The sequence below is a fragment of the Balaenoptera acutorostrata genome, chromosome 20 (genome assembly GCF_949987535.1).
Source record: "Balaenoptera acutorostrata chromosome 20, mBalAcu1.1, whole genome shotgun sequence".
NCBI classification, from domain to species: Eukaryota; Metazoa; Chordata; class Mammalia; order Artiodactyla; family Balaenopteridae; genus Balaenoptera; species Balaenoptera acutorostrata.
This window is the reverse complement of record NC_080083.1, coordinates 1,316,488-1,329,412: the sequence shown is the minus strand read 5'-3', so window position 1 is coordinate 1,329,412 and position 12,925 is coordinate 1,316,488. Positions and strand designations below refer to the sequence as shown.

The 12,925-nt window shown below is 68.0% G+C and overlaps 1 protein-coding gene across 3 annotated transcripts in view; it reads right to left on the bottom strand.

Annotated features, from left to right (window-relative positions):
• LLGL1 (LLGL scribble cell polarity complex component 1) overlaps positions 1-12,925 on the bottom strand; it is a 15,803-nt gene extending 2,878 nt beyond the window's left edge. For 2 of the 3 annotated variants that reach the window (XM_057535349.1, XM_057535350.1), the window contains exons 1-17: positions 12,748-12,925; positions 9,507-9,604; positions 7,674-7,755; positions 7,448-7,578; positions 6,229-6,387; positions 5,975-6,137; positions 5,752-5,887; positions 5,445-5,499; positions 5,172-5,326; positions 4,881-5,104; positions 4,644-4,711; positions 3,438-3,591; positions 3,260-3,364; positions 2,575-2,867; positions 2,266-2,413; positions 2,035-2,188; positions 11-306 (exon numbers count right to left, since the gene is read on the bottom strand). In XM_057535349.1, the coding sequence (XP_057391332.1) occupies positions 11-306; positions 2,035-2,188; positions 2,266-2,413; positions 2,575-2,867; positions 3,260-3,364; positions 3,438-3,591; positions 4,644-4,711; positions 4,881-5,104; positions 5,172-5,326; positions 5,445-5,499; positions 5,752-5,887; positions 5,975-6,137; positions 6,229-6,387; positions 7,448-7,578; positions 7,674-7,755; positions 9,507-9,604; positions 12,748-12,828 (2,502 nt within the window). In that variant the 5' untranslated portion in view covers positions 12,829-12,925. The remainder of the gene's footprint in view (positions 1-10; positions 307-2,034; positions 2,189-2,265; positions 2,414-2,574; positions 2,868-3,259; positions 3,365-3,437; positions 3,592-4,643; positions 4,712-4,880; positions 5,105-5,171; positions 5,327-5,444; positions 5,500-5,751; positions 5,888-5,974; positions 6,138-6,228; positions 6,388-7,447; positions 7,579-7,673; positions 7,756-9,506; positions 9,605-12,747) is intronic. The other variant, XM_057535351.1, reaches the window with a different exon arrangement.

Genomic DNA, 12,925 nt, shown 5'->3' with positions numbered 1-12,925 from the left:
GCCAGCTCACCTTGAACTGCTCCTCAGATGCGATGAGCACAGCGTGGCCGCCCTGCATGTCGGGCGCCTGTGCCAGGTCCCTTGAGGCCTCGTAGGGCTCCGGCAGCGGGCGGCCGCGTCCATCCAGCACGGCCACGGCCACCACGGGTGCGCGGTGCATCAGCTGTACCTCCTTGCCCAGCACGGCCTCCACTGCCCGCTCGGGCCGCCTGTCGCTGTTCGCTGCTGCCGCCGGCACCTCCAGCGCGTAGGCAAACACGGAGCCCGAGTTGGTGCCCGCCCACATGGTGGGGCCGTGGTGGGCCGCTGGGGGGTGATGGGCTGGTGAGGCAGGCACGTGCCTCCCCTCCCCTCCCCTCCCCGCCCCTCCCGATGCCCTGGGACCCTGGACTGGTTCTCTCCAGCCCACACCTCCCTGGTGACCTCGGCCAGTCCTCCTGCAGGCACAGGAGTGACCTCTAGGGCACCTCCGTGGGGATGTCAAACTGGACCCTGACCTCTCAGACCCCCCCGCCCCCAGCATCCCGGGGATGCGGCCCCGTCGCGGAGCCCCGACTCCCCTACGTCCACCACTGGTCCTGCCGCAGACACCCAGCCTGCCATCCCGTGCAAGCTGACCCCCCCCTCAGGAAGGAGTGGAAAATCAGCTAAAAACGCACAGGCGTGGATGGACCGGGCAGTCACCATGGTGCACCCTTGATGAACTGGTGACCTGAGCAGCAACCATGGGGGGTGGGAACACCTGAGCAAAACATGAGCGAGCAATCAAAGCCATGCTTGCCAAAGCCCAGCCGGCTTCTGAGGGGGACACTGGAAGCAGGCCAACCAAAACCCCGGGCTGCCGCATCCAGACAGTGGGAAGTTCCACAAACACCACCAGAAGTGGGGCCTCCCCTCCCAGACGGAGATGGAAAGATGCATCAATGATAGCGCCACGTGCAGACTAGCTGGACGCTGACCCAACCCCAAAAAGGCGTTCTGAGATGAACAGAGTCGCCTGTGGGCCGACTGTGACAGGAGAACTCCAGCATCAGCGTCCATGCTACAGCGTGCGACTCGGGCACCCTGGCTGTAGGTTACGTCCACCAGAGGCACACTGAGCTGCTCACGCAGGGGCTTTCACTTAAAATCCCCCACGAGACACGACGGAGCACAGGGGCGGGCAGCGGGTGTGGGGTTGAACGGGGTGTGCCCCATCGTCCAGTTAAACCAATCAGCAACTCCGTCCACGAGCCCGACCGCGTCACTGCCCTCTGCAGGGCCCTCAGGGGCTCCAACCGCTCGGGGTCAAAGCCAGCTCCTCGGGCTTCCCTGGGGGCGCAGTGGTTGAGAACCCGCCTGCCGATGCAGGGGACACGGGGTCGAGCCCTGGTCCGGGAAGACCCCACATGCCGCGGAGCAACTAAGCCCGTGCGCCACAACTACTGAGCCTGCGCTCTAGAGCCCGCGAGACACAACTGCTGAGCCCACGTGCCACAACTAGTGAAGCCCGCGCGCCTAGAGCCCGTGCTCCACAACGAGAAGCCACCACAATGAGAAGCCCGCACACTGCAACGAAGAGTAGCCCCCGCTCACCGCAACTAGAGAAAACCCACGCGCAGCAACGAAGACCCAATGCAGCCGAAAATAAATAAATAAATTTATATTAAAAAAAAAAAATACCTTACTATAAAGCCAGCTCCTTGGCTAGGCGGCCAGCACCCACACCTCCCGGGCCTGTCCTCCACTCCAGCCATGCTGCCCGGGGTCTCCTGATACACGCCCACCTCGGCCTCGGTGCTGCAGCCCGCACTCCCCCCCAGGCCCCCGGCTCCCGTCTCCGCTCGGGTCTCCGCTCACCAACCCCACCGTCGGGCTGTCCCAGGGGCGGCTGTGGGCCGGGGCACCCTGTCGCCAGCGCAGCCCGGCACTCAGCAGGCAACACTTTCCAACCTTCTGGGAGGCGCCGCTCCACGCCCATTTCCCAGGCGGCTGACCGGAACCCGGGCCACGCCACCTAGGGCCACCTCCCCAGCACACCCCTCCCGGCCTCACCGTCGCGAAGGAAGGTGTCGGCGAAGTAGAGGCAGCGCACGACGCCCGAGAGGGAGTCGTCGGCCGAGCGGGGCTCAATGCGGCGCTGCACGGGCGTCACCTCCACGTCGTGGGGGCCGGCCTGCTCCGCCAGCTGCGCGTTGGCCTCCTGCAACTGGAGGGGCACGAGGCTCGGGAGCCCGGTCTTCCCGCCCCTGCCGCCCCGCCCGGCCACCCGGCCACACGGCCCACCTTGCTGCCGGCGGCAGTCAAGCGCTTCTTGCCCGAGACGCGGCTTTTGCGGATGCGCCGGAAGGACTGGCGCAGCGACTTCTTGAGCGACTTCACACGGGACAGCGGCCCCTCCATGGCCAGGGAGTCGTTGGGGTGCAGGGTGCACCTGGGGGGCGCAGGTGCCGGGCATCAGGGAAGCCCAAGTCCCAAGCCCGCCCTCGAGCCCAGCCGCCGGGGGGCCTAACTTCCACCAGCAGCGCTTCCCGCAAGGCTCGAAAGCACCCCCCACCTGCGCCTCCGCAAACCTCGGGAGGGGCCCACACACACCTGGCCAGCACGGGGCTCCTGCGCAGGTAGTCGAAGAGGCCGAAGCCGTGGCTGGTGCCAAAGGCCACGAGGCCCCACTCGGCGTGGAGCGTGACGGCAGTGACGGCAGCCGGCGGCAGGCACTGGACCAGTGCACGGGGCTGGAAGCCGGCCGGCCAGGGCAGCGGCCCTGTGCGTGGGCTCAGCCGCTCGTGGCCCTTCCACGTGAAGCCCTCACGGTCCTGGAGGAGGTCCACGCTGGCCACGCCCACCGCCTGCTCTGACGGCTCATCACTTAACTCTAGCACCAGCACCTGAGGGGGGGGGGGCGCAGGGGGCCGTCGGTACAAAGAGGGGGCCACCTGTGCCCCGCCCGAGCCTCCGATGCCTCTGCCAGGGTGGTCCCAGGATTGTCTCCAGTGCATCCTCTGAATAAACACTTACTGGACGCCCACTGTATACCAGGGCCCTCACTGAGCAACACGGTGGCGACCAGGACCTGCCAGCCCTGCCCTCCTGGGGCTCATCTAACACCTGTGCTCCCACCCCGGCCCCAAGGCTCTGTGGGTCCCCACAGCCCTGGCTGGTCCCACCTGGAGCCCCGTTCCCACCTCTGGGCTTTTGCTGCTCCGGTCCCTCTACCACCCCACCAGACCCTCCAGAAAGCCCCCCAAGCCCCGCAGCCCTGGGGACGCCTTGGCCCTACCTGGCCCGCGGTGCCGGCCACCACCATCTGGGCGGTGTACTTGCAGAGCGCCACCTTCTGCACGCCAAGCCGTGGATCGTCGCTGTAGGGGTCGAAGCAGCCCACCTGCAGGGCGGAAGGGCTGGTGACACAGGGCGGAGCCCGGGCCAGGCTCCCCGGGGCCAGGGGAGGGGCCCACCTTGCGGAAGGGTGGCCAGTCGTCCTCGGCGGCCTGGGCCAGGCTGTCGGCGTGCTCGCAGTCTGTCTGGAAGAGGCCGGCGGTGCTCAGCTTGTAGAGTGGGCGCAGGGCCACGCCGGAGGCGTCCCAGAACCGCACGGTACCATCCTCGTGCCTGCAGGGAAGGTGAGGTCAGGTCCCAGGTCCTCCAGTCATCCAGCGACCACGCACTGGGCACTGAGCGCCTAAGCCAAACACTGACTGGATTCCTACTGCATACAGCAAACAGGAAGTTAGCAACCGTACAGGACACATACTGAGCCCCTCCTGTACACCAGGCCACACACAGTAGGTGCTGGGCCCCTCCCTGCAAAGAGGGTGAGAAGGTGCGGAAATAATCACCAGGAATAATGAACAGGAGGTGAGGGGTGGGTGACACAGGGAACAGAGGACTACGGGGGTTCTGCCCCCAGGCGAGCCTCCAGAAAAGGTGACCAGAGATGCAGTCACAGAGCGGAGGGATCGGCTGGGGCAGGGGCAGGAGCAGGAAGCCTGGGGAGGCTGGGAGGAAGCAGAGAGGGAAAGAGGAGAGGAGCAGACCAAACTGGGGTGCAGCCTCAGGACACAGCTGCAGAGTCCAGGTCACAGGCGCCTGGGTGGTGGGGGGAGCCCAGAGCCAGGGCGTGAGAAGGTGAGTGAGGCCATGGGACCGGTTGGGACGGCTCCAGAGGCCCTGAAAGCCATGGTGAGGAGTTCTCACTGTGGAGGGGGCGCTGGAGTCAGAGGCCCAAGGGTCCCAGCACAGGCGCAAGGCAGGGGCTGGGCAGAAAGTCGGGGCCCGAGTCACCGGGCACGCCAGCGCCCGCCAGGCCCAGGCCGGGCTCTCGGGCACCTGCCCTGTGCAGCTCGGCATGGGCCAGCCCAAATTTTCCAGTCCCAGGGCAGGCTGAGTGGGTGGAGCCCAGTTTCGGGCTAAAAGGAGGGCTGAGCCTTAAACCAGAGTCTAGGGAGGCTTCACCCCAGTGCACCCTGCGGGAATGGGGATGACCTGGTCCCACCAGGGGCCAGGCCTGAGTCAGCGAGCAGGTCAGCTCCCGCCAGACCCAGGACGGGCCCTCCCGCACCGGCATGGGCTGCGCCAGGCCCTGCTCGCCCACACACACACACACACACACACTCATACCACCCGTCACAACTGGGCTGAGCCGGGGACACGCGTTCACCTACCCGGTCAGCAGCAGCCCTCGCTGGGATGGCTCCGGAGCCAGGTTCCGGCCCCCGGTGATAGGCCAGCTCTGAGAGACGGGGACAGAGACGGAAACGGAAGGTCAGGACAAGCGTCTCCCTCCTCTCACCCCAGGAGTGGCATCCAGGGCACAGAGTCCCTCCAAGTTCCCCACATACACCTGCCACATCCCCATCTCAGGCGCGCGCCCAGGCAGCACCCTTCCCCCGGGCACACACCGAGGCACCGGAGGCCGGCTGGGGGTTCTGCTGCTCGCCAGCGCTCACGATGCGGGCCCACAGCTTGGCGGGGACGTTGGCGACGTGGGCCGAGCAGGTGATGGCAGACGAGTGCAGCGGGGCCAGGTACGGGGCGGGCACAGCCGGCCAGCCGGGCGTCTGTAGGTCCAGCACCACCAGCTCCTCTTCAAGCAGCACGGCCAGGGCCTGGGGCTCGTCGAACTCTGCAGGATGGGGTGGGTGAGCGTGGCCGCAGACACACGGGCACGGGGTGGGAGGGCAGGTACGCACCGTCCTCGGGCCGTGTGCTGTGCACCGTGAAGAAGTCGATGACGCGGGAGGTGAAGTCCAGCGTCACCAGGGTCTCGGCCTGGAGCACGCTCACGCAGTGGCGGTCGCCATAGCTGGCGCGGGGCATGCCGCCGCTGAAGACGACGAAGTGCTCGCTGCTCGGGGCACGGGAGCCACGTGAGCCGCCGGAGGGGCCCCGTGGGGACAGGGAGAGCCTCCCCCACCCCCGCCCTGCGCTCCCGCAGCCAGGCGCGGCCCCGGCGCCCCACCTACCCAGACGCACAGTTTTGCCACAGGATCTTGCTGATGGCTTTGCAAGGGAAGGGGCCTGGAGGAGTAGGAGAGCATCAGGCTCACCGAGGCCCGGGCTGCATTTCTCGCCGCTTCTCCGTTCCCCTCCTGCCTCCGTCACTCCCACCTCCCGAGGGGAAGGCACGCTGCCCGACAGCCCCGGGGGGGTCTCAGCTTTGTGGCTGGGCTCAGCCCCGCCACCTTCTACAAGTCCTCCCAAAGCCCCCCACCAAGGCCAGTCTGAGCTCGGGGTCACCGCCGACCTCGCACAGGCCTCCCCGGCACTCACCGTAGGGCATGGTGGCCACGGTGGGCTGCGTCCTCGGGGAGTCGCCGGCGTCCGCGGCCCAGACGGCGTAGCTGCCGTCGCTGTGTGAGCTGACCAGCGTGCGGCCGCTGCGCTCCCAGCACACGCTCTCCAGCTGCTGCAGGGCGGGGTGGACGGGCGTGAGCGCGGCGGCCGTGAGCAGAGGCCCCGGCGCAGCCGCTGGCCTCCCCACTCCACCACACACCTGGTTCCCCAGGAAGATGCGGTCAGCACACCGCGCGGCCCGGTTCCAGATGACCAGCAGTCCTCGGCTGTAGCCGATGAGGATCTTGGTGGGGTCCCGCAGGTGTCCCTGGAGTGACTCCACGGGGCCCAGGGCCTTCCCGCACCGGTAGTCGTCAGGCACGCTGCGAGGGCGGAGGGGAGGGGTGCGTGGGGGGTGAGCCGGCAGCAGCACGCCTGGCAGACGGGGTGCAGGGAAGCCGGGTGGCCTCTCACCTTCGCAGAACCTCGTCCGGGCCAAGGGTCTGCCCCTCGAGCAGCGTCAGGGTGGGAACATCCAGGAAGAAGACGCTTCCGCCCTCAGTGCCCAGGGCTGCCAGGTCACCGGCAGCCACCAGCAGGACCACGGTGATGCGGGCGAGGATGGGCAGGCCACTGTGGGGGCCAAGGGGAGGGGGGTGAGGGTGGGAGCCCATCCGCCTGCTGAGGAGGGCGTGGAGGGGGCTGAGCCGCTACCGTCAGCTCGCCGCAGCCCCTCTGTACTCGCGGCAGCCCCAGAAAGGCCACGGCGGTGGCCGCAGACATCGATGGCCGCGGACATCGTAATCAGCTCGCTCGGTTATTCATCAGGACGTCAGTGGGGAGAGGGATAAAAATAAGTCCCCGGGTCTTGGAGAAGGGCCCCTGAGCTCCTCCCACCTACCAAGAGGGGAAGGCAGGAACCAGGCCCCGCCTGGGCCAGGACCAGAACCTTCAGGACGCACGGCCCCCTGAGCCCCACTCAGGAAGCCCCGCCCCCAGCCCATGGATGTCTCCCTGACTTGCAGATGGGCCCTGGATCGCTCCCCTGCAGAGGCTGGGAGACCCCGGGAATCCATCCTGGGTTAGGGCTGGACACGGGGCGGGGGCGGGGGGGGGTCACCTAGCCCCAGTACAAGCCCAAGCAGGACAAGCCTCCCGCGGAGCTGCACAGGCAGCCTGCAACCTGAAAGACTCACCCGCTCCGGCCATTTCAACAAGGGCTGCCAGGCCAGGAACCAAGAGGCCCTGTACTCTCTCCCCAGGGGTCCAAGCCCATGCTGTCGCCCCCCTGGGGCACCCTGCCAGCACCTCACAGCCCAGCGGGACGCTCCTTGCCCCGACCCGCCCTTTCACCCAGGCACACTGTGGCCCGTCGCCCTGCCCCCAGTCGAGGGCCCAGGGGACCTGTGCTGATGTCAGTTCCTGCCCCAGACGCCCCTCACCGCAGGGGAGAAAGTGCCTCTCACCGGGCTCTGGACACACTCTCCTGTCCCGTGTCTCCTGGGGCCCCAGTGGTCCTGGAGCACAGACCGTCCCTGCTCACCTCAGACTCTGCCGGGACCCCCACCTGACGCCCTGCCAGGCCACCAGACGTGCCCCCTGAACCCCAGACCCGGGGCAGCTTCCTGCCCCCCTGCCCCTCCACAGGCTTGCCCCACGTCCGGCGGCCGCCCCTGGCCGAGTCCCCCAGTACCTGGCCCCATCAAAGCCCGGGCGACTGGGTGGCTGGTGGTGGAGGGCTTCCTCCAGGTGGGCGCAGCCGTTGCGGTGGACGACCTCCCAGAGATGAAGGCTGCTGTCGTCCAGCAGGGTCAGGAGGCGGCCCTGGCAGGTGAGTGAGACCGAGACTGAGCCGGGCTGGGGCAGGGGGCGGGGCGGAAATGGGGTTCACGGGAGCCAGTGGCAGGGCCGAGGCTCACCTGGCCGGGCAGGAAGTGCATCTGGGTGACGGTGGCTGCGTCTTGATGCAGGCCCGTGAACTCCACGCCGGGGGCACCGTAGCTGAGGGTGACGGGTCAAGGGCGGAAAGCAGGCACAGGCCGGGAAACCACACCTCCTCCTCCCAGGACCACTCTGACCGGCCCTATCCAACGGGCCTGCCTATCCAGGGGCCTCCCCCGTCCACGGGGGCGCCTCGCCGCAGGGAGCACCATCTTGCACCGCCACGCGACACGCAGGCTCGCTCGGCCCCGCAAGTCGGCACTGCTGCACGACCTTCACTTCCTCATCCGTAAAAGGGGCTGGCGACTTGCACTCCGACCTCGTGGGGCTGACGCAGGGCACGTGAGAATAAACGCACCGCCCGCACACACGGCCCAGGCCCGGCTCACAGCTCTGCGTCAGCCTCTCCGGGCTGCGTGCACAGGAGTCGGCCCCGCACGTCAGCATCACACAGGGGGAGATGCCAAGCCAGGCCCGGGAGGCTCAACCACAGGCCGACACCAGCTGCAGGCCAGGAACCCCACCTCCTTCTGGGGCAGGCAGCCCCCACCGCAAGGGGAGAGGCCACAGAGGCTTGGAGAGCTTGGGTGACCTGTTTCAAGCGCCCAGTGTGAGCGCCAGAGTCCCAGCAACCCCAGGCTTCACAGTGGACGGGCAGGCCGAGGGGCCCCGGGAGGGAGGACCGGGCAGGGGTCAGGGACGTTGCCTGGAAACAAGGCAGGAGCCGTTGCCTGGAGCTGGAGTTGGGATTCCCTGCAGGAGCCGGGAGGACACAGACAAGGGGACAAAAAACAGGGCAGGAGCACTGGGAGGGAACCAGGGTCGCCAAGGAGACGGGGCCAGACCCGGGGCGGGGGGGGCGCTGCAGCCCCTGTGGCCAGCCTCAGTTTCCCAGCCCAGGACTCGGGCCGGAATGGTCTGGGGGGGCTGGGGGTGCCTCGTCCCCCTCTGAGGCCGTCTGCCGGCCCGTCCTTTGTGAGCACGAGGGGCCAGCGCACAAGAAAGGCCATGCCACCAGGAGAGGCTCCCCCGGGACACAGAGGAAGGGGCTCCGGGCCCATGGCACACGCGGGGCAGGACAGCGCCGTAAGACGCAGAAGCAGCGGGCCAGGAAGTGGGACCCCTGGGCCGGCGGCCGGGGCACCGTCCCCTGCGTGCCCACCGATGCCTCAGGGGCCCGCAGGAGGTGGGGGCACCCAGGTCCAGCCGCTCTCCCTGGAGTCGGCAAACTCACAACTTCCCGGCCAGTGCCCGCAGCCCCTGGGTGGGGAGGCCCCGTGCCCCCATGCAGTGGCCGGCCAGACCCTGCCCCTGGGGCCCCACCTGAGGGGCTCACCCCGTGCAGCGGGGCTGGGATCCTCCACGGCAGGAAGAAGGCGTCCAGCTGCCAGCGTCCCCCCGCACCCACCCTGCACTCACAGGAAAATGCCCCTTTGTGCGGCTCACAGGCCCATTGTGTGGCACCAGCACCCAGGTGCGGGCCGCGCTGCGCCCACCACGCCGAGCCTGGTACCGCCCCCAGCGCCTCGGCTGGGCACACGTGTCTTCACACTGGCACACGTGTGTGTGCCCGGGCACCCGCGCAAGGCCCGCCGTGACCCTGGCCCACCCACCACTCTTGCTGGGGACCGTGTGCAACCAGCCCCAGCCCACCTCCCGGGTCACAGTTGCCGGGATGGTAACCGCCAGGTAACTGGCTGGCTGAAAGGCAGTGCGGGGCAGCCGGGGCCCTGCCCCAGGGGCCCGGCACACGGGGACCTGCAACCAGGACATTCTGACGGGCCCCGAAGGCCGCGGCCCGCAAAGGATACATCTTGACAGCCCCAGACCGGGTGCCGATGGCCATGATGCGAAGCTCAGGGTCGAAGGCCAGGGCGCTGGGCTGGTTGGGGAAGCCATGCTCCACGGTCTGCAGGGAGGTGAGGGCATTGGCACAGGCACAGCCCACCCACCCCAGGGCAGCCTCCAGGCTCTGCCACTGCTTCACACCCGTGCTCCGGGCCTCAGTGCCCTCAGCTGCGAAACGGGTAATCACACCTCCAGTGAGGAAGGGCCTGAGCCCCTGGCCCCGCCACAGAGGCCTCCCTGGTCGAGGCCCCGTCCCTCTCTACACCCGGGTCCACCCCACCGTGCGCGGGGCTCTGAAAACAAACAGAACGGGGCTCGAGAGGAGGCGCAGGCGCAGAAGTGAACCCTGGCTGCCCCACGGAGCAGGACTCCACACCCCACTCCTCCAGGCAGACTGAAGTGGGGTGCAGTCCCAGGCAACCCCCAACACAGGCTCTGGGGGGTGGTCAGAGGCCAGTACCCAAGGCCAGCTAGGCAGAGGCTCTCGAGCGCCGCCCCGACCCGGGGCTGCTCCCCACCCCCAGCCCCAGAGACAGGGAGACTGGGGCCCAGAGAGATGGAGCTTCCTGCCCAGGCCCTGAAGGTGTCACGCACCTGCCAGACTTGGGTTCCCACCTGGAAACTGGGAGACGTGATTCCCTTCCCATCCCTGGTTGGGATGGTGGGCAGGCGGCTTGTGCACTGGGGGTGTCCACGCAACGGCTCCCACCAGGTCCCCAGCTCCCGGCAGGGCCAGTCCCAGTGCAGACCAGCCCTGGCTCCCCGCCCCCCCTCCACCTACCCAAGGAGCCCCTAGTCAACCCCGAAGCCTGGCTGGGGGCCCTCCCTGGGAAGCTTGCACCCCTGGGCCCCCAGCCCCCTGCCCTCAACACCAAGGTGGGACACCCCATGTGGGTGCCGGTACCCCGACCACTGCGTCAGCAAGACACAAGTTTTATAAGGAACCCTGGTCCCCAGGCCCGTGGCCCCAGCCCGCCTCCAGCCTCATCCCATCCGGGCAGGGACCGAGCCCTCTGAGCAGCTGGCTTGGCCTTGGGCAAGTCACAGCGCTGGCCAAGCCTCGGCTTCCCATCTGGGCACCGGTGAGCCCACCTGAGGACAGCGTGGCCCACTTGACCGGGGTGGGGTGGGGAGCACCCGCACCACCGTGCCCACGCTGGACCTGACCGAGTCTGGCGGCCCACTCCACTGCTCAGGACCCTCCGGGGCTCCCGGCTCACTCCGAGTCAAAGCCAAGTCCCCTCCATCTGGCTCCTCCCACCGGCCCCTGGCTCACTTGATGGCCTTCCGCCCTCCTCCAATCTACTAGGACCTTTGCATCTACGGTCCATCTACCTGGAATGTGCTTTACTCAGCACTCTCCAAGGTGGGCTTCTTCCCACAGCTCAGGAGACAACTGCTCAGAGGCCCCCTGAGCTGGTCCAGCAGCCATCGCTCCACACCCTCACCTGCCACCCTCACCTGCCTGATCTCACCCACGGCACTGACCACCATCCAAACCACCGCAGGCCGCACACTTCCCTCTCTCCTTTTGGTTTCTCACTATCTCCCCAACTAGTACATCAGCACCCCCAAGGCGGTATTCGTTAAACTGACATAGAGTGGACATGCCACAGGCAACTTGTGGGCAGGGCTGGGATTTGGACCCAAGACCGAGTCCAAAGTCCAGGCTCACCCTGGACCACAACCCCCTGCCCATGCCCCACCACTCGGGAATCTGGGCCTATTTTCTAGTGATCACCTACCAGCCCCTCTAGTGACCCTCTGCCCAAGACCGCCCCCTCCCACCACTGCTGCCCACTCAGAACGGGGCCTCACCCTCCTTGGCAGGGAGACCAGCTTCTGCCACCAGGGGCCAGCCAGGGGGAGCAAGCCTCCTCTCCACCTGTCTCAGGTCCCCACTTCACACCCCGACTCCCTGGCTGAGGAAGTGACACCTGAGCGCGACGCCTGCCCTACCATCACTGTCCTCTCATCTCGAGGGGGCTCACCCTCGGCCACTCAGCACAGGAAGGGGGACACCTCAGAGCCCCTGGGCACCAGCCTCCCCTCTGGGCCCCTTGGCCACCAAGTCTGAGGGTCCTGGCAGCCCCTACGCCACCTGGAAAACCCCGCCTACCCTGAGAGACGACCCGGCCTCAGTCACTGCGGGACCGGTCGCCCCAGAGCTTCCTCCTGGACCAGAGTCTCCTGGCAGCCAGCTCAGGACCACAGCACCCCTCCCGAAGCCCCTGGCCCTCAAGGCTAAAGTCAAATCCCACTGACAAGGGGACCCAAAGACCAAGTGCCCCAGCTCACTCTGACTTTGGGCACGTGGTCAGCCCTGAACCTCAATTTTCTCACCGGTGTGTGGGCATAACGACTCTAAGCCTCCAAGAGAAGCAAGGGGCCCTGCGATCAAAGGGCCTGGGTGTCAAACTGAGGCCAGAAGTGACACCCCTGGGGAGAGTTAGCAAGGGGCAGGCTGGGGCCTCTCTCCACCACACACCAGCGCAGGGGAGGCGGGGCTGAAGGCAGCCCCTTTCCCGTGGCCCCTCTGGCCCTACCCAGGAAAGAAAGGAAGGAGCAGCCCTCCGCCCCCACCTCCGCCTTGGCTCCAGGAGAGGGGGTGGGTCGGCTGCCCCTGTGACAGAGCCCACAGCAAGGAGGACAGTGACCCCATTCCATAGCAAGGGAAACTGAGGCCCCGCGATTCCAAGTGCAGTTGACACGGCCAGGCATCTCCCGCTGGAGCCCCCGGCGGTGCCGGGCAGAGCGCAAGCCGGAGCCCCGGGCGGTGGGGGAAGGGAGGAGAGGAACCGGGAAGGGATTTCCCAGCCCCACCCCCCAACATCTGCCTCCACTCCGCACCCCTCCCCACCGGCCTGGGTGCGAAAGCAAAACAAACCGGGCCCAAAGGCTGCGCAGGGGCGCCGAGGGGTCCCCGAGAAAGAGATAAAGAGACAGACAGTGGGAGCCGGAGCGAGAGTTGAGAGCCGCCCGGAGACACACGGAGGCGGAGAGGCCCGCAGGGAGAGGCCGGCGGAGTCCAAGGCGCGGAGACAGGAGCAGGGGAGCGGAGGGCAGAGATGGAGCGAGGCTGGCGCGCGGCTCGGGCAGAGCAGAGCGGGGCGGCCGGGCCCAGCGTGCGCCCCCTCCCCCGGCCCGACGTGGCTCCGGCCCGGTCCCCGCCCCCGGCCAGCCGCCCCCGGCCCGCCGCCGCACCTTGTGGAAGGCGAAGAGCTCCTGCTTGAGCTTCTCGCGCTGCGGGTCGGCGCCCTGTCTGCGGAACCGAAACTTCATCATCTTGCGCCCGGCCGCCCGCCGCCGCCCGCAGGATGCGCCGCGCGGCCCCGCAGGTCCTGAGGCGCGGGCGCCAGGCGCGGGCGCGGCGGGGCGGGTC